General features: G+C 45.5%; 1 protein-coding gene across 2 annotated transcripts in view; it reads left to right on the top strand.

Annotated features, from left to right (window-relative positions):
• Positions 1–22,530, top strand: part of LOC115129192 (autophagy-related protein 2 homolog A-like) — a 44,879-nt gene extending 22,349 nt beyond the window's left edge. Inside the window, exons 27-40 of one of the 2 annotated variants that reach the window (XM_029659286.2) lie at positions 4,270–4,440; positions 4,637–4,763; positions 4,942–5,168; positions 14,191–14,423; positions 14,568–14,703; positions 17,535–17,759; positions 17,919–18,105; positions 18,278–18,443; positions 18,536–18,605; positions 18,710–18,792; positions 18,878–18,999; positions 19,181–19,335; positions 19,617–19,772; positions 19,911–22,530. In XM_029659286.2, the coding sequence (XP_029515146.2) occupies positions 4,270–4,440; positions 4,637–4,763; positions 4,942–5,168; positions 14,191–14,423; positions 14,568–14,703; positions 17,535–17,759; positions 17,919–18,105; positions 18,278–18,443; positions 18,536–18,605; positions 18,710–18,792; positions 18,878–18,999; positions 19,181–19,335; positions 19,617–19,772; positions 19,911–20,147 (2,295 nt within the window). In that variant the 3' untranslated portion in view covers positions 20,148–22,530. Of the gene's footprint in view, positions 1–4,269; positions 4,441–4,636; positions 4,764–4,941; positions 5,169–14,190; positions 14,424–14,567; positions 14,704–17,534; positions 17,760–17,918; positions 18,106–18,277; positions 18,444–18,535; positions 18,606–18,709; positions 18,793–18,877; positions 19,000–19,180; positions 19,336–19,616; positions 19,773–19,910 lie in introns of those variants that run through there. The other variant, XM_029659288.2, reaches the window with a different exon arrangement.
• The last annotated feature ends 29 nt before the right edge of the window (positions 22,531–22,559 follow it).

The following is a 22,559-nucleotide window of genomic DNA, read 5'->3' as shown; positions in this document are numbered from 1 at the left end:
TAAGAACGCAGAGATTCTGTGTTCGAGCCCAGGCTCTGTCACAGCCAGCCGCGACGGGGAGGTCCATGGGGCAACGTACAATTGGCCCAGCTTGTTCCGTGTTAGGGATGTTTTGGCTGGCAGGGATATCCTTGTCTCATCGTGCACTAGCGACTCCCGTGGCGGGCCGGGTGCAGTGCACGCTGACCAGGTTGCCAGGTGTACGGTGTTTCCTCCGACACATTGGTGCGGCTGGCTTCCGGGTTGGATGTGTGTTGTGTCAAGAAGCAGTGCGGTTGGGTTGTGTTTCGGAGGACGCATGACCCTCGACCTTCTCCTCACCCGAGTCCGTGCGGGAGTTGCAGCGATGGATACCACGAAATTGGAGAGATAAGTGGTAAAAAAATAAATGAAAATACTACTGTGACGCAAACAACAGAGTTACACATGGATTAAACAAACGGACAGTCAATAACACAATAGAAAAATACAGTGTGTGCAAATGAGGCAATTAATAGGCCGTGTGGTAAGGCAATTAATAGGCCGTAGTGGCGAAGTAATTACAATTTAGCAATTAAACACTGGTGTGATGGATGTGCAGAAGATGTGCAAGTAGAGATACTGGGGTGCAAAGGAGAAAAAAATAATAACAATATGCGGATGAGGTAGTTGGATGGGCTATTTACAGGTGCAATGATATATGTGAGCTGTATGGGGCCATTAAATATACAGTAGGAGGAAGGTGGAATCCGCACCAAGGAGTCAGCCTGCAGGCGCCCGGCCTTGGCCCTGGATGAGAGCAGTGGTGCAGTTGTTGATATTCTTACGAGACATAACCCCAGACTTTGAAATTACAGAGGAGCTTGCTTCAGTGCAGTCAATGAAGAGCACAACCACAGGGGAAGATTCATTGGAGGAGGTTAATAAGTGTGTGGCAAAGTTGGGACTGAGTTTTGAAAAGTTATCCAGTGGGACCACTGATGGGTGCCCAAACTCGGCAGGAAAAAATATTGTCCTTTTGAAAAGGATACAATATCAAGTAGATGAGCCGAACCAGGATCAGAAAATTATTTTCCTGCATTGCATTATTCATGAGCAGGTTCTCTGTAAATGTGTTCTGAAAATGAGCCATGTTGTGGATACAGTCACTAAAGTGGTAAACTTCATAAGAGAAACCTTTAAACCACAGGCAGTTTGTCTCTTCTAACAGTGAGACCGAGTCGGGTCATGCAGATCTCCCCTACAACACAAACGTGAGATGGCGAAGGTGCTTAAAAGGGTGTGGGACCTGAAGTCGGAGATTGCTGAGTTTTTGGAACTGGAACTGAACCCCTCCCTCTGCAACTGGATCCTGGACTTCCCGACCACCCAGGTGGTGCGGGTAGGCAACAACACCTCTGCCACGCTGACCCTCAACACGGAGGCCCCTCAGGGGTGTGTACTTAGTCCCCTTCTGTACTCCCTGTTCACCCATGACTGTGTGGCTACGTAGAACTCCAACACCATCAAGTTTGCTAACAACACAAAGGTACTAGGCCTGATCAGCGATGGCGATGAGACAGCCTACAGGGAGGAGGTCAGAGACTTTGCAGTTTGGTGCTGGGACAACAAAACCTCCCTCGACGTCAGCAAGACCAAGGAGCTGAACGTGGACTACAGGAAAAAGAGGGGAGAACCCCATCGACAGGGCTGTTGTGGAGCAGGTCAAGAGCTTGAGTTCCTTGGCGTCCACATCACTAAGAACCTCTCCACAGTCGTGGAGAGGGCACGGCAGTGCCTCATCCCCCACTGGAGGCTGAAAAGGATTTGGGGTGGGTACTCGGATTCTCAAAAGGTTCTACAGCTGCACCATCAAGAGCATCTTGACTGGCTCTATCACCGCTTGGTATGGAAAATGCACCGCCCATGACTGCAAAGAGCTACAGAGGGTGATGCGGACAGCCCAGTACATCACTGGGGCCAAGCTCCCTGCCATCCGATACAACACAAATACACATACAGTTGAAGTCGGAAGTTTACATACACTTAGGTTGGCGTCATTAAAACTAGTTTTTCAACCACTCTACAAATGTCTCGTTAACAAACTATAGTTTTGGCAAGTCGTTTAGGACATCTACTTTGTGCATGACACAAGTAATTTTTCTAACAATTGTTTACAGACCGATTATTTCCCTTATAATTCACTGTATCACAATTGCAGTGGGTCAGAAGTTTAGATACACTAAGTTGACTGTGCCTTTTAAACAGCTTGAAAAATTCCAGAAAATGATGTCATGGCTTTAGAAGCTTCTGACAGGCTAATTTACATCATTTCAGCTAATTGGAGGTGTACCTGTGGATGTATTTTTGTATTTGAAGGCCTACATTCAAACTCAGTGCCTCTTTTCTTGACATGGTGAAATCAGCCAAGACCTCTGATACAATATTGGTTCATCCTTGGGAGCAATTTTCAAAATCCTGAAGGTACCACGTTCATCTGTACAAACAATTGGAACCACTCTGCCGTCATACCGCTCAGGAAGGAGACGCGTTCTGTCTCCTAGAGATGAACGTACTTTGGTGTGAAAAGTGCAAATCAATCCCAGAACAACAGCAAATGGGTCTTCCAAATGGACAATGACCCCAAGCATACTTCCAAAGTTATGGCGAAATGGCTTAAGGACAACAAAGTAAAGGTATTGGCGTGGCCAACACAAAGTCCTGACCTCAATCCTATAAAACATTTGTTGGCAGAACTAAAAATGCATGTGCGAGCAAGGGGACCAACAAACCTGACTGTTATACCAGCTCCGTCAGGAGGATGGGCCAAAATTCACCCAACTTATTGTGGGAAGCTTGTGGAAGGCTACCAGGAACGTTTGACCCAAGTTAAACAATTTAAAGGCAATGCTACCAAATACTAATTGATTGTATGTAAACTTCTGACCCACTGAGAATGTGATGAAAGAAATAAAAGCTGAAATAAATCATTCTCTCTACTATTATTCTGACATTCCACATTCTTAAAATAAAGTGGTGATCCTAACTGACCTAAGACAGGGCATTTCTACTAGGATTAAATGTGAGGAATTCAAAAAAAAACTGAGTTTAAATGTATTTGGCTGAGGTGTATGTAAACTTCCGACTTCTACTATACATACATGCATACATACATATTACACACACACACTTTTTTACACTCATCATTTGCTGGTGCTGCTCTGTTCTTAACATACTCTTATTGTTATCTATCCTGATGCCTAGTCACTTTACCCTACCTTTATGTACATATCTACCTCAAATACCTTATTATCTATCCTGATGCCTAGTCACTTTACCCTGTCTTCATGTATAGAGGGGAGAACAAGTATTTGATACACTGCCGATTTTGCAGGTTTTCCTACTTACAAAGCATGTAGAGGTCTGTCATTTTTTATCATAGGTACACTTCAACTGTGAGTGACGGAATCTAAAACAAAAATCCAGAAAATCACATTGTATGATTTTTAAGTAATTAATTTGCATTTTAAAATGACAGACCTCTACATGCTTTGTAAGTAGGAAAACCTGCAAAATCGGCAGTGTATCAAATACTTGTTCTCCCTACTGTAGCTCCACATTGATCTAGTACTTCCTGTATATAGCTCCATTTATGAGCATTTTATTCCTCATGTTACTATTTTGCTTGTATCATTATTAATGAACTGCATAATTGGAAAGGGCCCGTAAGCAGTGGTGTAAAGTACTTAAGTAGTTTTTTGGTGTATCTGTACTTTCATTTACTATTTATATTTTTGACTACTTTTACTTCACTACATTGCTAAAGAAAGTAATGTACTTTTTACTCCATACATTTTCCCTGACACCCAAAGTACTCGTTACATTTTGAATGCTTAGCAGGACAGGGAAATGGTCCAATACACGTACTTATTACTGCTTCTGGAGGACTTACTAAACACATGCTTTGTTTGTAAATGATGTCTGTGTGCTGTAGTGTGCCGTCTGGTTTGCTCAATATAAGCAATTTGAAATTATTAATACTTTTTCTTTTGATACTTAAGTATATTTAAAACAAAATTATTTTACTTTTACTCCAGTAGTATTTTACTGGGGGACTTTTACTTGAGTCAATTTCTTTTAAGGTATCTTTACTTTTACTCAATTATGACAATCGGGTACTTTTACCACAACTGCGTGTAAAAAAAGTATTTCACGGTAAAGTGTCCACCAGTTGTTTTTGGCACATGTGACAAAAATTGTTATTTGATTTCTATTCCAATCCCCTCACCTTCTTTCGGTCTCTTCGCCTAGTCCCAACCTCTGTTTGAGCTGCGTTGCTCCAACAACGTGGTCCACCTCCACACCTGTGCTGACTCCTGTGCTGCCCTGGTCAACATGCTGCAGTACCTGGTGTCCCAGGGAGACCTGCACCCGCCCCCCCGACACACATCACCCACTGAGATCGCTGGACAGAAGCTGCCAGTAAGACAGACAGACCAATAGACTAGTAAACTAGTATAATATTACCTTCTTTAAGGTCTGGAACAGATGTTTTATGTTTGTTCAGATAAACGTTGTGTGAGAACAACTGAAGAAAATGAAACTGTGGAGCGACTGGAAAGGAGCCTATCTGAACCTCTCAACTATCTGTTTTCTGTCTATATGTGACTTGTTTTAGTTGTCAGAAAGTCCCGCCTCCTTGCCACCCTGCCTTCCAGCTGAGACTGCTGAGATCAACCAGTATGATCTCCTTGATGCTTTGATTGACACAGAGAGGAGCCATCCAGATGAGGATATGGACTCAGGTAAAACGGGGGTATTAAATGATAGTGTAGTTCAATATCTCCAATTATAAATCCCTTCTGTACATTTGATAGATGAAATGGATGCCATTAGCTATTCCTGTGTGTGTTTCCTATTTCTAGTGCATATTACTTTTCACTGTAAAAATGGAGTCTTCTAAATGAACATTTCTATATCTAGGATCTCCCACTGTCCCGCGGGGCTCACCTGTTTCAGTCTACCTGTTTCCTGGGGAGGACCCTAAGCTCCGCCCACCAGTTGTCATTGAGGGGGAAGAGTCAAAGCTTGACAGACTGGTAGCGACAGCCACTGAGGTGCAGGTGGATATGATGTCAGAGGAGGGCTCTGATGGTTCAGAGGACAATGAGGACTTCTGTATCCTAGAGGCTCCTGGGATGGGTATACCTGTGAGTCTGTTTCTTTATTTCATTATGTCTCTATACTTTCTCTCTCTCTACGCTCTGTACTCTCTACGCTCTGTACTCTCTCGCTCTGTACTCTCTCGTTCTACTCTCTATACTCTCTATTCCCCCTCTATACTCTCACTCTATATATGTGTATATATTTGTGTGTGTGTGTGTGTGTGTATATATGTATATATCAACAACAATTGTTTAGACAGATTATTTCACTTAAAATTCACTGTATCACAATTCCAGTGGGTCAGAAGTTTACATACATACACTAAGTTGACTGTGCCTTTAAACAGCTTGGACAATTCCAGAAAATTATGTCAATGCTTTGGAAGCTTCTGCTAATTTACATCATTTGAGTCAATTGGAGGTGTACCTGTGGATGTATTTCCAGGCCTACCTTCAATCCCAGTGCCTCTTTTGTTTGACATCATGGGAAAATCAAAAGAAATCAGCCAAGACCTCAGAAAAAAAATTGTAGACCTCCACAAGTCTGGTTCATAATTGGAAGCAATTTCCAAACGCCTGAAGGTACCACGTTCATCTGTACAAACAATAGTACGCAAGTGTAAACACCATGGGACCACGCAGCCGTCATATCGCGTTCTGTCTCCTAGAAATGAATGTACTTTGGTGTGAAAAGTGCAAATCAATCCCAGAACAACAGCAAAGGACCTTCTGAAAATGCTGAATGAAACCGGTACAAACGTTTCAATATCCACAGTACAACGAGTCCTATATCAAAATAACCTGAAAGGCTGCTCAGCAAGGAAGAAGCCACTGCTCCAAAACTGCCATAAAAAAGCCAGACTACGGTTTGCAACTGCACATGGGGACAAAGATTGTACTTTTTGGAGAGATGTCCTCTGGTCTGATGAAACAAAAATAGAACTGTTCGGCAATAATGACTATCGTTATGTTTGGAGGAAAAAAGTGGGAGCCTTGCAAGCCGAAGAACACCATCCCAACCGTGAAGCACAGAGGCGGCAGCATCATGTTGTGGGGGTGCTTTGCTGCAGGAGGGACTGGTGTACTTCACAAAATAGATGGCATCATGAGGGAGTAAAATGATGTGGGTATATTGAAGCAACATCTCAAGACATCAGTCAGGAAGTTAAAGCTTGGTCGCAAATAGGTCTTCCAAATGGACAATGACCCCAAGCATACTTCCAAAGTTGTGTCAAAATTTCTTAACGACAACAAATTCAAGGTATTGGAGTGGCCACCACAAAGCCCTGACCTCAATCCTATTGAACATTTGTTGGCAGAACTGAAAAAGCGTGTGTGAGCAAGGAGGCCTACAAACCTGACTCTGTTACACCAGCTCTGTCAGGAGGAATGGGCCAAAATTCACCCAACGTATTGTGGGAAGCTTGTGGAAGGCTACTCGAAAGTTAAACAATTTAAAGGCAATGCTACCAAATACTAATTAAGTGTATTTAATGTCATGTCTTTGGCATCATTAATTTGATGACTGTTATTTTATCAAATCAATTCTCATTATTACGTGATTAAACTAATCATGTAAATGTAATTAACTAGGAAGTTGGGGCACCAAGGAAAATCTTCAGATTACAAAGTTATAATTTTCCTAATATAACTCTTCAGATATTTTAATATGATCAGTTAGTCTTCTAATGAATAATTATTCTTTACCTTACGTTAGTCTCATTCCAAACGTCGTAAATGGTTGGTTATCTGCACGAACCCAGCCTTTACTATGAATCATCCATACACCAATTGTCTTAATCATTTATTTACTAACTAACTAAATTATGACAGAAATGCATAAACAAACAAACAGTAGATATGGTTACAAGGAAATGATAGGGGGGGTTCCCTAGTGGGCTAAACCGATATAACGGCTTGGTGGACAAAGTGAAGTGGGTGTGGACTGAGAAGGGTGCAATTGCAGTCACTACACAGTTGATAATTATATTAATTTAAATTCTAATCCTTTGCACATGAACGCTCACTCATTTGGGAATATTTGCAATCAATATATATTTACGCCCAGTGTGTCGTCGTGATCTCTGTTGGAATCGTCCGTCTTTCTGTTGGAAAGTTCATCTGCGCATCTCTCTCTGCTTTCCAGAAGTCTTTCGTGGTTAGAATGTATACTTCAGAGTACCATTCTTCCAAGATGGCGTAGCAGTTAGGCGTCTTTGTCCTGTCCCTTGTATATATCTTTATACATATTTTTCTTCGCATATCTTAAAAAAAATATTTAAATGAAATAAAACCAACTTCTAAATACTCTCCTGCAACCCGCCTCACCCAATGTGGCGTGGATCTGCTTTTTTCTAAAGTATTTCTATTTACTTCGGATCTGGAATCCCTCAACTGAAGCTAGCCAGCTAACTACCTACCAGCTATCAGTTAGCAAACCATTGCTAGCGGTCATTAGCTAACCTTTTGCTCTGAAAGCTCTCGCCAGTTTGAACAACGTGACTCAAACCAGAGCATAACGGACCTATTTCTCCCCATATCCCGGATTCCTACCGCAAACTCTGAACATTTTCATCTGGATCTTCGCAACTAGCTAACCGCAATCCCGGGTGACCACTCCGGAGCAAGCACCAATTAGCCTGAAGCTAGCCCGGCCAGGGCTCCTGTGCTACCACCGAAGCCCAATCCTGGGCTACAATATCCAGACCCCTTCTACTGCCGGTACGTGGCACGGAACCCCGCCGATCCTCTACGACTGGAATACCAACATAATCTGCCTGAGGATTCCAACAAGCCCCTCAGGCGTGACGCCCGCTGAAGGCCCATTCTGCTAACCTGCTAGGCCTGCTAGCTACTTAGAGCTACTTGGAACCCCACTAATCCACGACTGGTCTATTGCCGTCACTGCACGAAGAGGCAAAAACAGACTTACCCCCATCGCGACGTCCCGCAAAGGCTAACTTGCTAGCCCCGGTCTGCTAACTGCTTGCTTGCCTGCCCCGGTCTGCTAACTGCTAGCTTGCCTGCCCCGGTCTTCTAACTGCTAGCTTGCCTGCCCCGGTCTGCTAACTGCTAGCTTGCCTGCCCCCGGTCTGCTAACTGCTAGCTTGCCTGCCCCGGTCTGCTAACTGCTAGCTTGCCTGCCCCCGGTCTGCTAACTGCTAGCTTGCCTGCCCCGGTCTGCTAACTGCTAGCTTGCCTGCCCCGGTCTGCTAACTGCTAGCTTGCCTGCCCCGGTCTGCTAACTGCTAGCTTGCCTGCCCCGGTCTGCTAACTGCTAGCTTGCCTGCCCCGGTCTGCTAACTGCTAGCTTGCCTGCCCCGGTCTGCTAACTGCTAGCTTGCCTGCCCCGGTCTGCTAACTGCTAGCTTGCCTGCCCCGGTCTGCTAACTGCTAGCTTGCCTGCCCCATTCTGCTAACTGCTAGCTTCTTTAGCCCCGGCCTACTAATTGTTAGCGTGTTCGCATCGGCCTGCTAACTGTCTGAATCTTCATGTCCTCAGTCAGCCCAACCACTCACTGGACCCATATGTTCACTTGGCTACGCATGCCTCTCTCTAATATCAATATGCCTTGTCCATTACTGTCCTGGTTAGTGATTACTGTCTTATTTCCCTGTAGAGTCTCTAGCCCTGCTCAATATGCCTTAACCAACCATGTTCCACCTCCTACATATGCGATGACATCAACTGGTTTAAACGTCTCTAGAGACTATACCTCTCTCATCATTACTCAATGTCTAGGTTTACCTCCAATGTACTCACATCCCACCTTACCTTTGTCTGTACACTATGCCTTGAATCCATGCTATCGTGCCCAGAAACCTGCTCCTTTTACCCTCTGTTCCAAACGTGCTAGACGGTCAGTTCTCCTCTGTTACTCTGGTGATGTAGAGGTTAATCCAGGTCCTGCAGTGCCTAGCTCCACTCCCCAGGTGCTCCCATTTGTTGACTTCTGTAACCGTAAAAGCCTTGGTTTCATGCATGTTAACATTAGAAGCCTACTCCCTAAGTTTGTATTACTCACTGCTTTAGCACACTCTGCCAACCCGGATGTCTTGGCTGTGTCTGAATCCTGGCTTAGGAAAACCACCAAAAACCCTGAAATCGCTAACTATAACATTTTCTGCCAAGATTGCAACACCGCCCCCTTTGGCAGTTCTATCTACTGCAAAGGTAGCCTGCAGAGTTCTGTTTTACTATCCAAGTCTGTACCCAAACAATTTGAGCTTCTACTTCTAAAAATTCACCTTTCCAGAAACAAGTCTCTCACTGTTGCCACTTGCTATAGACCTCCCTCTGCCCCCAGCTGTGCCCTCGATACCATATGTGAATTGATTGCCCCCCATCTATCTTCTGAGCTCGTGCTACTAGATGACCTAAACTGGGACATGCTTAACACCCTGGCCATCCTACAATCCAAGTTTGATGACCTCAATCTCACACAAATTATCAATGAACCTACCAGGTACAACTCCAAATCCGTAAACACATGTCATCCTAACTAACTTGCCCTCCAAATACACATCTGCTGTTTTCAATCAAGATCTCAGCGATCACTTTATAACTTTAGTCCGTCCCCTCGCCCCTACCTGGGCTCGAACCAGGGACCCTCTGCACACAGACAACAGTCACCCACGAAGCATCGTTACCCATCGCTCCACAAAAGCCGCGGCCCTTGCAGAGCAAGGGGAACCACTACTTCAAGGTCTCAGAGCATGTGACGTCACCGATTGAAACGCTATTACCGTGCACCACCGCTAACTAACTAGCCATTTCACATCGGTTACACTTGCATCCGTAATGGGTCTGCGACCAAACGACCACCCCTCATCACTGTCAAATGCTCCCTAAAACACTTCTGCGAGCAGGCCTTTCTAATCCACCTGGCTGGGGTATCCTGGAATGACATTGACCTCATCCCGTCAGTAGATGATGCCTGGCTATTCTTTAAAAGTGCCTTCCTCACCATCTTAAATAAGCATGCCCCATTAAAAAAATGTAGAACTAGGAACAGATATAGTCCTTGGTTCACTCCAGACCTGTCTGCCCTTGACCAGCACAAAAACATCCTGTGGCATTCTGCATTCGCATCGAATAGCCCCTGTGATATGCAACTTTTCAGGGAAGTTAGGAACAAATATACACAGGCAGTTAGGAAAGCTAAGGCTAGCTTTTTCAAACAGAAATTTGCATCCTGTAGTACTAACTCGAAAAAGTTCTGGGACACTAAAGTACATGGAGAATAAGAGCACCTCCTCCCAGCTGCCCACTGCTCCGAGGCTAGGAAACACTGTCACCACCGATAAATCCACTATAATTGAGAATTTCAATAAGCATTTCTCTACGACTGGCCATGCTTTCCACCTGGCTACCCCTACCCCGGTCAACTGCCCGGCACCCTCCACAGCAACCCGCCAAAGCCCCCACCATTTCTCCTTCACCCAAATCCAGATAGCTGATGTTCTGAAAGAGCTGCAAAATCTGGACCTCTACAAATGAGCCGGGCTAGACAATCTGGGCCCTCTCTTTCTAAAATTATCTGCAGAAATTGTTGCAACCCCTATTACTAGCCTGTTCAACCTCTCTTTCATATCGTCTGAGATTCCCAAAGATTGGAAAGCTGCCGCGGTCATCCCCCTCTTCAAAGGAGGTGACTCTAGACCCAAACTGCTACAGACCTATATCTATCCCACCCTGTTTTTCTAAGGTCTTCGAAAGCCAAGTTAACAAACAGATTACCGACCATTTCGAATCCCACCGTACCTTCTCCGCTATGCAATCTGGTTTCAGATCTGGTCATGGGTGCACCTCAGCCACGCTCAAGGTCCTAATCGACATCATAACCGTCATCGATAAGAGACATTACTGTGCAGCCGTATTCATCGACCTGGCCAAGGCTTTCGACTCCTCTGTCAATCACCACATTCTTATTGGCAGACTCGACAGCCTTGGTTTCTCAAATGATTGCCTCGCCTGGTTTACCAACTACTTCTCTGATAGAGTTCAGTGTGTCAAATCAGAGGGCCTGTTGTCCGGACCTCTGGCAGTCTCTATGGGGGTGCCACAGGGTTCAATACTCGGGCCGACTCTTTTCTCTGTATACATCAATGATGTCGCTCTTGCTGCTGGTGATTCTCTGATACACCTCTACGCAGACTACACCATTCTGTATACTTCTGGCCCCTTTCTGGACCCTGTGTTAACTAACCTCCAGACTAGCTTCAATGCCATACAACTCTCCTTCCGTGGCCTCCAACTGCTCTTAAATGCAAGTACAACTAAATGCATGCTATTCAACCGATCACTGCCTCCACCTGCTCGCCCGTCCAGCATCACTACTCTGGACGGCTTAGACTTAGAATACGTGGACAACTACAAATACCTAGGTGTCTGGTTAGACTGTAAACTCTCCTTCCAGATATTAAGCATCTCCAATCCAAAATTAAATCTAGAATCGGCATCCTATTTCGCAACAAAGCATCCTTCACTCATGCTGCCAAACATACCCTCGTAAAACTGACCATCCTACCGATCCTCGACTTCGGTGATGTCATCTATAAAATAGCCTACCACACTCTACTCAACAGACTGGATGCAGTCTATCACAGTGCCATCCGTTTTGTCACCAAAGCCCCATACACTACCCACCATTGCGACCTGTACGCTCTCGTTGGTTGGCCCTTGCGTCATACTCGTCGCCAAACCCACTGGCTACAGGTTATCTATAAGTCTCTGCTAGGTAAATCCCAGCCTTATCTCAGCTTACTGGTCACCATAGCAGCACCCACCCGTAGCACGTGCTCCAGCAGGTATATTTAACTGGTCACCCCCAAAGCCAACTCCTCTTTGGTCGTCTTCCCTTCCAGTTCTCTGCTGCCAATGACTGGAACGAACTGCAAAAATCTCTGAAGCTGGAGACTCATATCTCCCTCACTAGCTTTAAGCATCAGCTGTCAGAGCAGCTCACAGATCACTGCACCTGTACATAGCCCATCTGTAAACAAGCCCATCTATCTACCTATCGCATCCCCATACTGTATTTATTTATTTATCTTGCTCCTTTGCACTCCAGTATCTCTACTTGCACATTCATCTTCTGCACATCTACCATTCCAGTGTTTAATTGCTATATTGTAATTACTTTTTTATTGCCTTAACTCCCTTATCTTACCTCATTTTCACTCACTGTATATAGACTTTTTTGTTTTCTTTTGTTCTACTGTATTATTGACTGTATATATACCCCACTCCATGTGTAACTCTCAGAGTTACACATGGAATAAACATACCCCACTCTTCCAACAAGGCACCTGCAAGTTCCCAGACATTTCTGGGGGGAATGGCCCTAGCCCTCACCCTTCGATCCAACAGTTCCCAGACGTGCTCAATGGGATTTCGATCCGGGCTTTTCGCTGGCCATGGCGGAACACTGACATTCCTGTCTTGCAGGAATTCACACACAGAAAGAGCAGTATGGCTGGTGGCATTGTCATGCTGGAGGGTCATGTCAAGATGAACCCGCAGGAAAGGTACCACATGAGGGGGGAGGATGTCTTTCCTGTAACGCACAGTTTTAAGATTGCCGGCAATGACAATAAGCTCAGTCTGATGACGTTGTGACACACCGTCCCAGACCATGACGTACCCTCCATCTCCAAATCAATCCCGCTCCAGAGTACAGGCCTCATTCCTTCGACGATAAACGCAAATCTGACCATCGCCCCTTGTGAGACAAAACAGCGACTCGTCAGTGAAGAGCACTTTTTGCCAGTCCTGTCTGGTCCAGCGACGGTGGGTTTGTGCCCATAGGCCACGTTGTTACTAGTGTTGTCTGATGAGGACCTGCCTTACAACAGGCCTACAAGCCCTCAGTCCAGCCTCTCTCAGCCTATTGCGGACAGTCTGAGCACTGATGGAGGGATTGTGTGTTCCTGGTGTAACTTGGGTAGTTGTTGCTATCCTGTACCTGTCCCGCAGGTGTGATGTTCGTATGTACCAATCCTGTGCAGGTGTTGTTACACGTGGTCTGCCACTGCGAGGACGATCAGCTCTCCGTCCTGTCTCCCTGTAGAGCCGTCTTAGGCGTCTCACAGTACAGACATTGCAATTTATTGTCCTGGCCACATCTGCAGTCCTCATGCCTAAGGCACGTTCACGCAGATGAGCAGGGACCCTTGGCATCTTTCTTTTGGTGTTTTTGAGGGTCAGTAGAAAGGCCTCTTTAGTGTCCTAAGTTTTCATAACTGTGACCTTAATTGCCTACCGTCTGTAAGCTGTTAGTGTCTTAATGACCGTTCCACAGGTGCATGTTCATTCATTGTTTATGGTTCATTGAAGCATGGGAAACGGTGTTTAAACCCTTTACAATGAAGATCTGTGAAGTTATTTGGATTTTTACGAATTATCTTTGAAAGACAGGGTGCTGAACATTTTTTTTTTTTTTTTTGCTGAGTTTACAATGTAGAAAATAGTAAAAAATAAACCATTGAATAAGTAGGTTTGTCCAAACTTTTGACTGATACTGTATATACTCTCTCTATTTTTTTAATTTTACCTTTATTTAACTAGGCAAGTCAGTTAAGAACAAATTCTTATTTTCAATGACGGCCTAGGAACAGTGGGTTAACTGCCTGTTCAGGGGCAGAACAACAGATTTCTACAAACTCTCTTCTTTATCTCCCTCTACTCTCTATATGCTCTTTTTTATATGCACTCTCCCTCTATACTCTCTACACTCTCTCCTAATACCCTCCCTCTATACTCTTTCTTTGTACTCTTTCTCTACTCTCTCTATACTTTCTCTACTCTCTCCTACACTCTCTTAATACACTCTCCCCCTCTACCTCTCTACACTCTCTATACTCGCTCTCTTTCTTTATACTCTCTCTATACCCTCTTTATACTCTTTCTATATTCTCTCTACTCTTGCTTTTTATTTGATATTTTTCCTTCCTCTGTATCTCACTTTTAACTTCCTGTCCCAGTGTTCCTATTAGTCGTAGTTCACATGGAATTTAATTGTGACATTAAGTACTAAACCTGTTCATTAATTCACCCCCTCCCCAGCCCAGAGACGGGGAGCCTCTTGTGACAGTGCTAGCTGAGGGTCCTATCAGGGTTAGGGAGGGCCACTTCTCCCGGCCGCGGGGCAGCTCTGACCTGCTGCGGGCCCCCAGCCGCTTCCCTGTCCCCGAGAGCAGGGTGGTGCTACGAGAGGTGTCTGTTGTCTGGCATCTGTACGGAGGAAGAGACTTCGGGGGCAAGGCCATGTCTACACACACTCATGTGCATGGAAACAGGTCCCTATGCACACATGTACACACATGTACACACAACCCAGCAACAGGCACTTGAATTTGGAAGATTTCTCTCTTACTGATCATCAAGCTCCTTTCTCCCTCCCTCTCTATCGCTCTCTCCTCCCCTACCCTCTCGCTCTCTAGGGGTCGCTCTGCCCCCTCTGGGATGCGTGGATCCCCGTCCCGCTCCACTGCTCCGTCCCGGCCTCAGAACTCGTGGCGCTGGGCTGGAGGCGGTGGACGTCAACACAACTTGCTCATGGAGATCCAGCTCACCAAGGTAGGGAGAGTATGTACTCTACATAACTGAAAGTATGTAGACACCTGCTCATCGAACATCTCATTCTAAAATCATGGGCATTAATAGTTGGGCTATAACAGCCTCCACTCTTCTGGGAAGGCTTTCCACTAGATGTTGGAACATTGCTGCGGGGACTTTCTTCCATTCAGCCATGAGCATTAGTGAGGTCGGGCACTGATGTTGGGCGATTAGGCCAGGCTCGCAGTCAGCGTTACAATTAATCCCAAAGATGTTTGTTGGGATTGAGGTCAGGGCTCTGTGCAGGCCAGTCAAGTTCTTCCACACCGATCTCGACAAACCATTTCTGTACGGACCTCACTTTGTTCACGGGGGCATTGTCACGCTGAAACAGGAAAGGGCCTGCCTCAAACTGTTGCCACAAAGTTGGAAGCACAGAATCGTCTTGAATGTCATTGTATGCTGTAGCATTAAGATTTCCCTTCACTGGAACTAAGGGTTCTAGGCTGAACCATGAAAAACAGCCCCAAACTATTATTCCTCCTCCACCAAACTTTGCAGTTGGCACTATTCATTTGGGCAGGTAGTGTTTACCTGGCATTCACCAAACCCAGATTCGTCCAAACGTGATTCATCACTCCAGAGAACGCATTTCCACTGCTCCAGAATCCAATGGCGGCGAGCTTTAGCATTGTGCATGGTGTTCTGTGAGCTTATGTGGCCTACCACTTCGCGGCTGAGCCGTTGTTGCTCCTAGACATTTCCACTTCACAATAACAGCACTTACAGTTGATTTGGGCAGTTCTAGCAGGGCAAAAAATTTGATGAACTGACTTGTTGGAAAGGTTGCATCCTATGACAGTGCCACGTTTAAGTCACTGAGCTCTTCAGTAAGGACATTCTACTGCCAATGTTTGAGTATGGAGATTGCATGGCTGTCTGCACGATTTTATACACCTGTCAACAACAGGTGTGGCTCAAATAGCCGAATCCACTCATTTGATGGGGTGTCCACATACTTGTGTGTATATAGTGTAGATCACTTGAAAAATACAGCCATAATGATGCTGTGTTTTGCATCATACCAGCTGTATTTCTGTATTCTGAAAATTATAAATCTTAAACTTGACTGCCGACATGCAAAACATTTTGGGACTATATAAACAATGGACTAACGAAACAAATACCAACATGTTTTTTAGGGTGGAGTTTTCCTTTAACCATACTGTGAGTGTGGTAATAAAGACATAAGACCTGAATGTGACATAATGTGATATAATATTTATGCCACTGTAGTGGTTGGGGGTTAACTATCCATGTTGTAGTGGTTGGGGGTTAACTAACCATGTTGTAGTGGTTGGGGGTTAACTAACCATGTTGTAGTGGTTGGGGGTTAACTAACCATGTTGTAGTGGTTGGGGGTTAACTAACCATGTTGTAGTGGTTGGGGTTAACTATCCATGTTGTAGTGGTTGGGGGTTAACTAACCATGTTGTAGTGGTTGGGGTTAACTATCCATGTTGTAGTGGTTGGGGTTAACTAACCATGTTGTAGTGGTTGGGGGTTAACTATCCATGTTGTAGTGGTTGGGGGTTAACTAACCATGTTGTAGTGGTTGGGGGTTAACTAACCATGTTGTAGTGGGGGGTTAACTAACCATGTTTAGTGGTTGGGGTTAACTAACCATGGGGTTAACTAACCATGTTGTAGTGGTTGAGGGTTAACTAACCATGTTGTAGTGGTTGAGGGTTAACTAACCATGTTGTAGTGGTTGGGGTTAACTAACCATGTTGTAGTGGTTGGGGGTTTAACTAACCATGTTGTAGTGGTTGGGGTTAACTAACCATAGTGGTTGTAGTGGTTGGGGGTTAACTAACCATGTTGTAGTGGTTGGGGGTTAACTAACCATGTTGTAGTGGTTGGGGGTTAACTAACCATGTTGTAGTGGTTGGGGGTTAACTAACCATGTTGTAGTGGTTGGGGGTTAACTAACCATGTTGTAGTGGTTGGGGGTTAACTAACCATGTTGTAGTGGTTGGGGTTAACTAACCATGTTGTAGCGGTTGAGGGTTAACTAACCATGTTGTAGCGGTTGGGGGTTAACTAACCATGTTAGATCTAGCAGTGCAGAAATTTGACAAACTGACTTGTTGGAAAAGTGGCATCAAATCTAATGTATTTATGAAGCCCTTCCTACATCAGCTGATATCTCAAAGTCCTGTACAGAAACCCAGCCTAAAACCCCAAACAGCAACAATGCAGGTGTAGAAGCACTTGCATTCTATGACGGTGCCACCTTGAAAGTCACTGAGCTTTTCAGTAAGGATGACGGTGCCACCTTGAAAGTCACTGAGCTTTTCAGTAAGGATGACGGTGCCACCTTGAAAGTCACTGAGCTTTTCAGTAAGGATGACGGTGCCACCTTGAAAGTCACTGAGCTTTTCAGTAAGGATGACGGTGCCACCTTGAGAGTCATTGAGCTCTTCAGTAAGGCCATTCTACTGCCAATGTTTGTCTTTGGAGATTGCATGGCTGTGTGCTCGATTTTATACACCTGTCAGCAACGGGTGTGGCTGAAATAGCCGAATCCACTCATTTGAAGGGATGTCCTATATATACAAAAGTATGTGTGTGCAAGGTGTGTCCGTCCTTACAGTACTTGCCTTTGATTATTTTCTCCGTACAAACTAGAAAGCTAATTCATTTCCCCCATCATAAGGATATGTTCAGTTCAGTGTAGCATAAGTGTCAACCAGTCCTTTTGTGGAGACTGCAAAAAGCTACATAACAAAAGCAAAAAGCTCCAGTAGTTGTTTCCAACCATTTAGTTAAATATGTCATTCCTGTTCCAGGTGAGCTTCCAACACGAGTCCTACCCAGTGGTGGTGTCTGCGTCTGGTCCGGTTCTGGAGGGAGAGGGGCCTGGGGTCGGGGCTGTGGGGGAGCAGCTTCTGTCCCGCCAGGTGTTCATTGTTCAGGAGCTGGAGGTACGCGACCGCCTGGCTTCGTCCCAGCTTAACAAGTTCCTCTACCTGTACACCAGCGAGAGCATGCCACGCAGGACACACTCCAACATGGTGAGAGAAGAGGCTTTTTAAAGCCATTTATCATTTCCTTTCCGTTGTGAAAATCTGTTCTTATTAATGATTCTCATTTCCAAGGGAATTCTAAAGTTTTCTATGAGATTGGTTTGTTGTAATCCTATCTAATGTGTTGTCTATGTCTGTGTGTCCCAGTTAACAGTGAAGGCCCTGCAGGTGTGTCCAGACTCTGGTGTAGGTGGTCCAGAGTCTTGTTTAAGAGTGAGCCTCCTCCCCCTCCGACTCAACATCGACCAGGATGCCTTGTTCTTCCTGAAGGATTTCTTCAGTAGTCTGGCTGCTGGAGTTAACCCCTACCTGCCTGTGGACCCTGTAGCTGAGAGTGAGCACCTTCACTGTGTTCTCTGTACGCTACATAATAAGTAGAGTCACATGGATCAGGAAGAACATCATACATAGCATACATGGTGCTCTGTGTCATGTATCTCCTCCTCACCCACTTGATACTTTCTCCTGTTTTCTTCATTTTCTCTTTTCTCTCTTTCCTCTCACAGTGAAGACAGACCCTTCCCAGAAGCCCGCTGAGGATGGGGTCAGTGGCACGGAGACCACTGCTGGTCTGGGTCCTGACCTCACCACTTCTGTAGAAACCACCTATAGCGAGCAGAGATCCTCGTTCGCTGGCTCCACCTCTTCCACTGATCAGCCAATCTACTTCCGGTAATTAACTTCATCCTCCCAAAGAGTAAATCTACAGTCTATTTAGAATGTGTGGACATTATGTATACGTTGTCTTTCCTTCTCTTTGGAAGGGAGTTCCGTTTCACCTCTGAAGTGCCCATCTGGCTGGACTACCAGGGCAAGCATGTGGTCATTGAGCAGGTGAAAGGACAAAGAACATTTAACTACGAACACAGTGAACTCATCTCTGTGGTTATATTTTGTTATGTCACACACGTGACATTTGCTATGTGATTGTTTCCTAGGGGACGTTTGCTGGGATTCTTATTGGTCTGGCCCAGCTGAACTGCTCTGAGCTGAAGCTGAAGAGACTCTGCTGCCGACACGGGTACAACAACACAAACTCTATTTCTCTGTAGTCTGAAGCAAGTGTCTTTTTCATAACTCTTTTCTCTAATATCTCTTCCTTACAGACTTCTAGGCGTAGATAAGGTGGTTCAGTACGCTGTCACTGAGTGGCTGACAGACATCAGGAAGAACCAGCTGCCGGGCATTCTGGGAGGTCTAGGCCCCATGCACTCTGTAGTTCAGCTGTGTAAGTACAGGACAGGACGTCACTTGTTTGGTGATCTTTGTTTCTTGGCTTCTTTGCTATTGTTCCTGAGTGATAACCTTAGTAATAGAATTGTTCTCTTGCAGTGTGGTTATAGCTAGCATACTCTCACAACCTCATTTAGTGTTGATCTCATTTGTTTTGTGTAACTTTCTCTCTCTAGTCCATGGAGTGAGGGACTTGTTCTGGATGCCCATAGAGCAGTACAGGCGGGACGGCCGCATTATCCGGGGCCTCCAGCGGGGGGCAGCGTCCTTTGGCACCTCCACTGCTTCTGCTGCTCTGGAGCTCAGCAACAGACTGGTGCAGGCCATACAGGTACTACTGACCTCTGAACTCTAACCACAGACAGATCAGCTGGCTACAAACTGTTGAAACGATGCATCCTATGTACCACACCCTATACACTAACCTTACAGTCACATGTCATAGATTGCGGCCAAAAGGTTAGCATACCTACCTCATGTAGGAAAGAACTGAATGACTAGTATCAACCGTATGGGTAGAAGCCACTGGGACAAGTAATACAGGTTCCTCCATTGCTATGATGTGCCTTACTCTCCTGAAGTGTTGTAATATTCCTGCGGTTTCTCCTCTAGGCCACAGCGGAGACGGTGTACGACATCCTGTCCCCAACGCCCCCCCTGAACCGTTACATCACAGAGGGCCGACCGCCCTCCAACCGGTCCCGCCGCGCCCACCAGCCTGCCGACCTCAGAGAGGGCGTAGCTAAGGCCTATGACACCGTCAGAGAAGTACGTGTTCTACTGATCAACAAATCAATCAATAAAAGTTAATTGAAGTCAACCCCTTTAGGATAATAGCAACAACAAAAGGCTTAGCACTTTCATTTGAAAACGTATCTTCCTTACCTCTGTCTGCCTGTTTCCAAGGGCATGATGGACACAGCTCAGACGCTATGTGATGTGGCGTCTCGCGGGCATGAGCAGAAAGGCCTGCCTGGTGCTGTGGGCGGTGTCCTGCGGCAGATCCCGCCCACCGTGGTCCGTCCCCTAATAGTGGCCTCTGAAGCAACGTCCAACCTACTGGGGGGCATCCGGAACCAGATCAAGCCAGATGCACGGAAGGAGGACTTCTTAAAATGGCGCTCTGAAGAAGGCCAAGAATGATGATTCTGGGGGATGAAAGGTTAAAGATATGGGGGTGAAATTGTTATGTGTGTGAACAGATGAAAGGAGTGAATGTGTGAAAACGTGAGTTTTAATTTAAAAAAAGAACTACTGCAGAGTGATTGACACCCAGTATTTTATGTGGTTCCATATGGATCAAGATAAAACAATTGTATCTCTTTCTTCAATGCAATCAAATAGAGCTCAGTTCAGTTCACTATCCTTGCAGCAGTGCGTACATGATGAGGATACTCTCCCTTTCTTAGTATGTCAACATATCACAGTCACTCTGGGTTGTCTACATCTTTAGATGTCAACGCTGTCAAAGGGCATACAGGGCTCTAGTCTAGCATAAGGTCTGTTGTCGTGGTAGGTGGGATTAAACATGTTAATCAGTAGCTCTCGCAATCTTCTGTCGATCAGACTATGGGCCGGTTTCCCAGTTTGAGATTACACCTATTCCTGGACTAAGAAGCACCTTGAATGGCGATCCTTAATTGAGCATGCATTTTTAGGAGTAGGCTTAATCTGAGTCTGGGAAATCATTCTATTGAGCCCAAATCAGTGTCCACATGGATTGGTTGGTAATATCCGTCTCTCCTGTAGTCATGGAGACTGAAAGACTGATATAGTGGCCTTAGCTGAGATCCTTACAGATAGCTGAGATCCTTACAGATAGCTGTTAATCAAAACCTAAAAAACAATTCTGGGATTGTTCCATCCTAGCCAGCACACATCCCCAGCGTTGTTTGTGCCATAAGTTTGTTCAATGATGGGTTCCCTGGCCTCTCCTCCTTTTGGTTTTAAACCAGTTTGTTTTTAGTTTGATCACCTTCCTGAAACAATATACTTATCTCTCTGTATGCTTACTTGTTCATATTTGACCTGTGTTAACAATGACCTGGGCCTGGTTGTGTTAACAATGACCTGGGCCTGGTTGTGTTAACAATGACCTGGGCCTGGCTGTGTTAACAATGACCTGGGCCTGGTTGTGTTAACAATGACCTGGGCCTGGCTGTGTTAACAATGACGGGGCCTGGCTGTGCTAACAATGACCCGGGCCTGGCTGTGCTAACAATGACCCGGGCCTGGCTGTGTTAACAATGACCCGGGCCTGGCTGTGTTAACAATGACCCGGGCCTGGCTGTGTTAACAATGACCTGGGCCTGGCTGTGTTAACAATGACCCGGGCCTGGCTGTGTTAACAATGACCCGGGCCTGATTGTGTTAACAAATGACCCGGGCCTGGTTGTGTTAACAATATGACCCGGGCCTGGTTGTGTTAACAATATGACCCGGGCCTGGTTGTGTTAACAATATGACCCGGGCCTGGTTGTGTTAACAATATGACCCGGGCCTGGTTGTGTTAACTAAATGACCCGGGCCTGGTTGTGTTAACTAAATGACCCGGGCCTGGTTGTGTTAACTAAATGACCCGGGCCTGGTTGTGTTAATTAAATGACCCGGGCCTGGTTGTGTTAACTAAATGCAGTCATGGGAGAATTTGGACGATGAACTGAATGAACTAGAGAAACGTCCTTTCCTCTCTGTCAAATGGCTTCGCTTGAGTTTAATGCTTGCCAGCGCTTGGTCATCTGATTTGTACTTTCTTTTGTCAGAGCAAGGAGGTCGCCCTCAGGGCCTTGGACCTTATCGCCAGTCTGGTTCCTTCCTCTCAACAGAACAATTGCTTGACTCGTCTCATTAGTTGCCTTCCTTCATTTTTTATTTTGTATTTTCTAATTATGTTAAACACTAGTATTATCATATTATTTGTCAAAATAAGTGTTGGTGGGATGTGTCTAGAGGGTTAAGATGGGCGGGGGCGGGGGCGGGTTGTGGTAAAACATTTAACATTATTTTTTGTTCAATACGTTTAAATTGTGTGTGTGTAATGCATGTTTGTGGGTTAGTGGTTTCTTGTGAGGGTGACCCGTGGGTTGTATTGGTCACAGGTCTGTAATTACCATTTACCTGTAAGAATGACGTGTATGGGGCCTCCCGGGTGGCGCAGTGGTAAAGGGCGCTGTACTGCAGCGTAGGGATATCCTTGTCTCATCGCGCACCAGGGACTCCTGTGGCGCGCTAACCAAGGTTGCACGGTGCGCGCTGTGTTAAGAAGCAGTGCGGCTTGGTTAAGAAGCAGTGCGGCTTGGTTGTGTATCGGAGGACGCATGACTTTCAACCTTCGTCTCTCCCGAGCCCCGTACGGGTGTTGTAGCGATGAGACAAGATCTTTCAACCTTCGTCTCTCCCGAGCCCCGTACGGGTGTTGTAGCGATGAGACAAGAGAGTTGGATACGGAGAAAAAGGGGTCAAATTCACAACAACAAAAAAGTACAGAAAAATATATACAAAAAATAAAACAATATAAAAAACGTAACTTCTCGGTTTTAGTGATTTTTGGAGGGG

Source organism: Oncorhynchus nerka, linkage group LG5, assembly GCF_034236695.1.
Source record: "Oncorhynchus nerka isolate Pitt River linkage group LG5, Oner_Uvic_2.0, whole genome shotgun sequence".
NCBI lineage: Eukaryota > Metazoa > Chordata > Actinopteri > Salmoniformes > Salmonidae > Oncorhynchus > Oncorhynchus nerka.
This window is presented reverse-complemented; position numbering and strand designations above follow the sequence as displayed.